Source organism: Triticum aestivum, chromosome 5B, assembly GCF_018294505.1.
Source record: "Triticum aestivum cultivar Chinese Spring chromosome 5B, IWGSC CS RefSeq v2.1, whole genome shotgun sequence".
Classification (NCBI taxonomy): domain Eukaryota; kingdom Viridiplantae; phylum Streptophyta; class Magnoliopsida; order Poales; family Poaceae; genus Triticum; species Triticum aestivum.
In genome coordinates, this window is record NC_057807.1 from 230,304,710 (window position 1) to 230,312,153 (window position 7,444).

Consider the following 7,444-nt stretch of genomic DNA (forward strand, 5'->3'; position numbering starts at 1 on the left):
TCCTTTGCCTCAAAAGGATTGGGCTACCTTGCTGCACTTTAGTTACTACTATTGTTACTTACTCGTTACAAATTATCTTCCTATCAAACTAATCCGCTACTCACAATTTTAGCACAGACATTACCTTGCTGAAAACCACTTGTCATTTCCTTCTGTTCCTCGTTGGGTTTGACACTCTTATTTATCGAAAAGGCTACAATTGACCCCATATACTTGTGGGTCATCAGGCTCCAGGGGTTTATAGTTCATGGGAAGAAGGCAATGCACAAGTGGCATTGTATAGCAACAGTAGCCATAGAGGGTTCAAGACTAGGCATCCAGCAGAACAAGCTTACTCCAACTGGGTGTGAAAGCACGGAGGCAGCAGTGTTGACAGTGACAAGGTTGGAGGTGTCAAAGTGGAAGGTGCTAAGGTGGATCATGTGTTTGGGCTGAAGCTGAGGAACTTCATCATCTTCGCCCAGTTCATCGCCATTGCTATGTTGTGGCGTTGGTGTGCTAGGTGTGATCATTGTGGGTAAGTTCACGAACTAGGGTACAAGGTAAGCACAACATGTATGTTGTATGCAACCAAACGCCGTGTTCATGTGCCGCTTGGGCCAATGTAGGCAACGAAAAAAGTGCACCTGAGTATTATCTAATGCAGGGACACTAGATGCAGGAAACCAAACAACTTGTAGATGGCGTATTAGGGCTTATTTTTGCTCAACCATGCTGGGTTGAGAAGTGTATGCGATGCAGGAACAGTTCACAATGCCAACCAAACACGCCCCGAGGGACAAATGATTCTCTTGTGTTATCAAAAGTTTTCTACAAAACAATTAACTTTATTATCTTGCAAATTACTCGTGGTTTTATTCTCACTAAGTACATCTAGTTTTATTATTGCAAACCTATTCTATCTCCTATAAAATAGTTTCATACTTATTCAAGGTAAAGCAAGCGTTAAGTGTGCGTAGAGTTGTATCAGTGGTTGATAGAACTTGAAGGGAATATAGATCCTACCTTTAGCTCCTCGTTGGGTGTGACACTCTTATTTATCAAAAAAGCTACAATTGATCCCCTATACTTGTGGGTTATCATACTTCGAGCGAGGAAAGATCCGCGCGCATATCATATTTATTGAACAATATATTTCATCAAGTATCTGGTTCAAGTTTTATAAGATCGGGATACTATCATATATTGAAGCGTCCTGCTACCATGGACACGGCTATTCGAATATATTTAGTTCCCTGTAGGGGTGCATCACACTACCCAACACACTCGATTACCTCTGGTCGAGCACAATTTTCCTGTAATGCCCGGCCTCGGATAATCAACACGCCGCAGTCCTACCTAGGTTCTCCAGAGAGGTCAGCACGCTGGTCTACATCCTTAGCACGAAGTGTAGTTTGGACGCTCACCATAAGCACTCCTGCACATTGCTTGGGTGGTCCAGCTTCACCTGATCCGCATGATATCTGCTAGTCTCCGCGTCGTATCTCTGAACTATGATGTCTGTAGAGCTTTCAGAAGAATCGTACATCCCACACGGCCTTGGCATTCTCCTTCTCACCGACGCCTATCTACACATCCAACGACAAACAACAAAGAATCTTGATCACGACGTTGCACTCGTCGTGGTATGATCCGGTCTAGGTCGTGAAGGCCTCCCACCAGCCATGGGCCTGGAGATACACCTTCATCAACAATGTTGAATTGGCACAATTGGTGCGCGTCAAAAATGGGCACCGCTTGAGCTCACCTCCTACACCACTACTTCATGCTATGGCAGCAGGTCATGTTACGGCCCCGATAATGTGATGCCGCATGAAGACTTGGGGGCGCTTGTGAGCGATCGATGGTTGCGGGAGTGTCTAACATGGCTCTAATGCGACTTGTAGTCTCTCGGGATCAGAGTTCGACACACACACACGAGAGAGAGAGAGAGAGAGAGAGTTTGCGCAGCATAAGTCTTGCTGCTTTTCTGTTTTGTTCCTTCCTTTTATTCAGAGACCAAGAAAATCTCACTATGGTGCACGCATTTCTATTGGACCGTGCCATCCTACGACCTAAAACTACGCCTTGGCCTACACAATCCGTTTCCTGTGACGATCCCTAACAGCAAACAAAAAAACTACTAAGTGAGAACGCTGCCCTGGCAGCGAATTTGCTGCCCTGGCACGCTAAAGCAACTATGTGTATATTGCGCTGAAAACGACTAGATTGTGCTAACACCATCTGTAGCGACCCGATCCCAATGGATCGAAGTCTCTGTGCTTAAGTGTCATCCCTAGATCGGTATGCTGACACACACAGTACTCAAGGAATTATAACAGAGTTCAATCACACACTTATTACATCGAGGTCCTCATAAAGAGTATTTATTACAAAAATATGGCTGAAAGCCATATAAAACAAGATAACAACGGAAGCTTCAAAGATAAATGAGTCCATCAACTCCACGGCAAAACTGAGTGCATGACAATGACCTAGTGCACCTTATTCTTCGTCGGAAAACTCTGCAACATGAGATGTTGCAGCCGTGTAGGTTAGCACATGGAGTTTGCTAGCAGAGTCACACTATAGAGCAATGAATGAAAGAGACTATATCTACATGCATATTTGGCTGGTGGAGGCTCTATGTTTAATTTTTGCATAAATCTAATTTTTCCCTACAACAAAGGAATAAAATTTATTTACTACTAAGTTTATCCCATTAATGAGAAGGTTCCTCCAACTCAATCCCAAAATTACCAAGTATAAACAATAAACCCAATACATTAATTAAAGAGTGATGAGATCAACAAATAATTCACTTCCAGATACTCAAATTGTCCATAACCATGGACACGGCTAACCATGATTAGTTTGTACACTCTGCAGAGGTTTGCACACTTTTCCCCACAAGACTCGACCGCATCCATGATCGGAAAATCGAGACATAGTCTTTCTGAAGCATTCCCTCTAAACCCTGGGCAGACCGGTACACCTACTTTCCCACTAAATCTGCTAGTCTACCACGGAAAGAGGTCACACAACTTACTCAATTATGCTAGAGCCCATAATGGCTTGTGGCTGCACACGGAAGTTTCTAGGCATGAAAATATCATATGATCCCTTTGAGCCTAGGTGGCGGACCTAGGGTAATCACACGGGTACTCCGGGATTCCCTTGGGCAAGCACTGGTTTCTCTAGGTGCCCCAAACAATCCACCCAGATGTGTATTAAAGTTGCCACCTTATGTTGTCCCAAAATTATTATCTCTCGCAACTTACATGAATCTCACATACCAATCCCCGTCTACGAGCATGGCTAAGCAATTTTTGAGCATAACATAAATTCCCGTGGTGATCAAAGGTAATAGGTTCCTACCTCATGAACTACATAACAAAACCACATGTTCCCAATCCTACTCATGCAATCTTTGAGGGTGAAACTAATGCATAGTAAAAACTGGGTATACAAGAGTATGATCAAAGTGTAACTTGCCTTGCTGACGATCGGAAACTCTAGAGATTCGTAGTAACAAGCTTCGCACTCCGGAAAATCTATTGTAAACAAAAAATAGCATACATAAGCACTCAAGCAAAAGATGCAGAGAAAAACGAAGAAAAAGGATTCGGAAAACTCAAAACAAGCAAAACTAATCTAAACAGAAAACAATTTTTAACAGTTCTATAATTATCTGGATTAGATCTTAACAGAAGGTGCATGTGATTAGCTTCGATTTGCAAAATGAATCAACTAAAACGGAGCTACGAAACTCAAATTATGATCAAAAGAAGTTCAAATTCAAATCTGAACAAAATCAAATTTTGAATTTTCAAAAACATGTTTAAGTTGGTTTACTCGATAGATGAGATCGCTCTGAAGAATTTGGCGTTGGTTTCATCGAATTCGGGCAAACGATCAAAAAGTTGTGCTAGTTTGAAACACAGGGCTAAACTATAAATAAAAACTAGCAGATAAGTCCCTGGCAAAAAAATTTAAAAAAAAGAAAAAACTAAAGAACGAATGTTCGCTACAGAAGCTTAAAAAACGAAAATTGTTCGCTACAGAGACCTAATGAGCGAACGCTCACTAAATAAAAAACATCTCAAAAAAACGGAACGCTATGTGGATCGTCAGATCCAGATCGGACGGACGAGGGGGTCGGGGCTACCGGCAGCGGAGGACGTCAACGACGGCGAGGCGGACAGCGGCGGCGACTTCGGCTCGGGGCTCTGGTGGCTTGCGGTGGTCGGCGGCGATGGCGGCTTGCGGTGGCGGCGTCGGCCGCGGAGTGCGGCGGCGGCGGCGGCTAACGGCGGCGGCGGCTTGCGGCAGCAGCGGCTCGACTTGGGAAGGAGTGGGGCCGGGGCCTCGCCTTATAAAGGCCAGGGGGTGTGGAGGAGGGGCAAAGGCGGCGGCGGAGTCGTGCCCGAGGCGGACTCGGCGGCGGCGGCGTGCGCCGGTCGGACTCCCGGTCGGAGTCGGTCGGGGCGGGGCTGCCTGGACCGCGGCCTGGCCCAGTTTGCTGGGCCGACCCAGTTCGGCGGAGACTTTTTTTAAAACAATTTTTCCAGAGAAGAAAAAAATATGAAAACTGATATAAATATACATCTAAAAATAACAGAAAAATTCACATAACAATATGGCCTTATTAATGACCTAGTGAACATTTTTCTGGACCTAAATGTCTAAACTAAAAACAAACTTATTAGTACTTATTACGCCGCAATAGAATAAATGAACTTGCAAATAAAATATTCAAGAATTCAAATTCAATTTCCAATATTTCTTTCCTGTTTTTGAAAAAGTCCTTTTATCTTCTCTCTTTATTTTATTTATTTGCAAAAATAATTGGAAAAGAATTTTGAATAACAATTTGATCCAATTTTCCAAATTTTGAAAAATCAAAAATGGATTTTTGGGAAACCTCCAACTCTCTCAATTTAGTCCTTGAGTTGCTTCAGGTCTCTTGGATAAAAAAATTCAACTAAAACAAATGAAACAAAATGCATAAATAATGGATGTATATGAATGATCTATAAATAGCATTCAAATTGAAAATTGGGCATCCATCAACCCTATGTGCCAACTATGCTTTCTAATCCGTCCTACCTAAGCGCATTGTGCTTACTAAGCTTTGCCCAGCTTCGATGAGTGAGGGGCGATGATTGCGGCTAGCCCGACTGCTTGTAGTCGTGCTAGGTGGTCTACGGATCTGGATGTAATTTTTTATTTTTGGTATTCATCATACTAGTTGATGGATAGATAGGAAGTTTCTCGAGAAAAAAAGCTAAGAAAAAAAAAGTGTAGGTTTACGTTATGGTCGTCTAACGAGAATTAGTAGGCACGTCGCTGGGCAGGCCCCACCGTGACCGTGGGATTCAGAGGAGAGAGCCTATTAATGGTGTGACCCGTAAGCTCAATCTACTCTGCTTCCCAAACACCACAGCCCCCGCACCACACCTCCTCCTTCCACTACACCTCTGAACCACTCAGAATAAGAGCTCATCGGAGACACAACCAAATCACACGCGAGTCAACTGCGCAAAGCAGCCAGCTAGCCATGGGCAAGGACTGCGGCAACCACGGCGACGACCACCTCCGGAACGGCTGCCGGCGCCTCCTGGCCGTGCTCCTGGTCCTGGCCTTCATCGTCGCCATCATCACCCTCATCGTCTACTTGGTGCTCCGCCCCACCCACCCGCGCTTTTTCCTCCAGGACGCCTCCCTCCGGCAGCTCAACCTCTCCAACTCCTCGGGCCTCCTCTCCACCTCCCTCCAGGTCACCGTAGCCTCCCGCAACCCCAACGACCGCGTCGGTGTCTACTACGACCGCCTCGACGTCTACGCCTCCTACAAGTACCAGCAGATCACCGTCGCCGCCTCGCTCCCGGCGGTCTACCAGGGCCACGGCGACGTCGACGTATGGTCACCAGTGCTCGACGGGCCCAACGTGCCCTTCGCGCCGTACCTCGCCAGCGCCATCTCCCAGGACTGCCAGGCTGGCTACCTCATCCTCCAGGTCAAGATCGACGGCCGCGTCAGGTGGAAGGTCGGCAGCTGGATCTCTGGCCACTACCACCTCTTCGTCACCTGCCCGGCCTTCCTCGTCACCAGCGGCGGCAACGGCGCACCAGGGGCTAGCGGGTTCAAGTTCCAGACGACCACTTACTGCCACGTAGAGGTCTAGTTTTATCACAGCTAGCTCCGGCGGTCCAGTCGCCGGCGAGAGGTAGGTTTCTTCTTGGCTTGTATACCATAGTGACCGCAGAGGCACAGATCGGTGGCAATAATTACACTATTATATGTGGGGTTATAAGTGTAAAGCAGGGGTGCATGGTTTACCATTTACTCCTCCGTTCAAAAATTCTTGTGTTACATTTGTGTAGATACGGATGGAGTACTTTCCATTGATAATCATGGGGCAATGCACATGACTTGTTTCATAACTGTAGTAGTACTGTACTAGAATTTTGGAGTTCTGTTTGGTGGTTTGGTGTCAACAACCAGATCGTAGGCAGCTCTCCCATGGTCTGTGATTTGGTGAAGCTTCGGAGAAAGTACAAATGGGGACTCTGTGTTTCTGATCCCATGTCCAAGAACAAAAGGTAGTTGGATAGTCCCTCTCACTCACATGGAGTTTGATCATATGAAACATTGGGAACACAAATGTTAGTTTGCGGAAACCGTTTTGTTTCTTTAATCCCTATATGTGCCAATTGCCAATGATACGCTGGCATCCACATGTGGAAGCATATGTTCTTGGTAAAAAAAATTGTTGTATGAACTTTGACTTTGCAATCAGTGTTTGACAGCCGAACAATTACAGTCGGTATGTAGGTTTACATCAGGTCATGGAACTGAATTTACACATGCGACTTTCTGAAAAGATTGCAGAATATATTACTTGGAGTCGCCATCTTTCTTGTAAAGGACTGTATTTTCTTTCTGAAGTTTCCATGAATGGCTTTACACGACAGATGCTGAGATAGTGGCTTCTTTTTGGGTGTGGCCCATGTTCCGTCGAAATGATAAGGATTCACTTGCTTTGGGGGAGAGAAGGAAACATGTGCCTTTCGGCAGCAAATTAATGCAGCACTGACTGCATATTATTTAAAATGGTATATGTGCCTTCAGAAAGATGTGAGATGACAGTGGAGATGATTCGATCCGAGATGCCTGAAAACCTTTGTACGAGTATTGCTTAAGAAGATAAATGGAAGGGCACAGAGAAAGATGGATTCTTTTTTTGCGGGGTAGAGAAAGATGGATTCGAAGCTAAGCATGACAGTGGAGTGCATGATCACTCCTACTTTCCTTTTGGTTGCTTACTCCGGTTGTATTCTCGTGCTAGCTAGCTAGTTTCCGTTTGGTGCAAGTCCATTGCAACATAGGAATACAACGGTGATGATATGAGGAGAGAAGATTTGTAGCACGCAGATGTGGGGCACATGCCTCATTTTTAATT

General features: G+C 45.2%; 1 protein-coding gene across 1 annotated transcript; it reads left to right on the forward strand.

Annotated features, from left to right (window-relative positions):
* Positions 1-5,417: 5,417 nt before the first annotated feature.
* LOC123111125 (NDR1/HIN1-like protein 1) lies at positions 5,418-6,624 on the forward strand. The gene has a single exon (XM_044531815.1). The coding sequence runs from the start codon at positions 5,540-5,542 to the stop codon at positions 6,164-6,166; it is 627 nt and encodes a 208-aa protein (XP_044387750.1). The 5' UTR covers positions 5,418-5,539; the 3' UTR covers positions 6,167-6,624.
* The last annotated feature ends 820 nt before the right edge of the window (positions 6,625-7,444 follow it).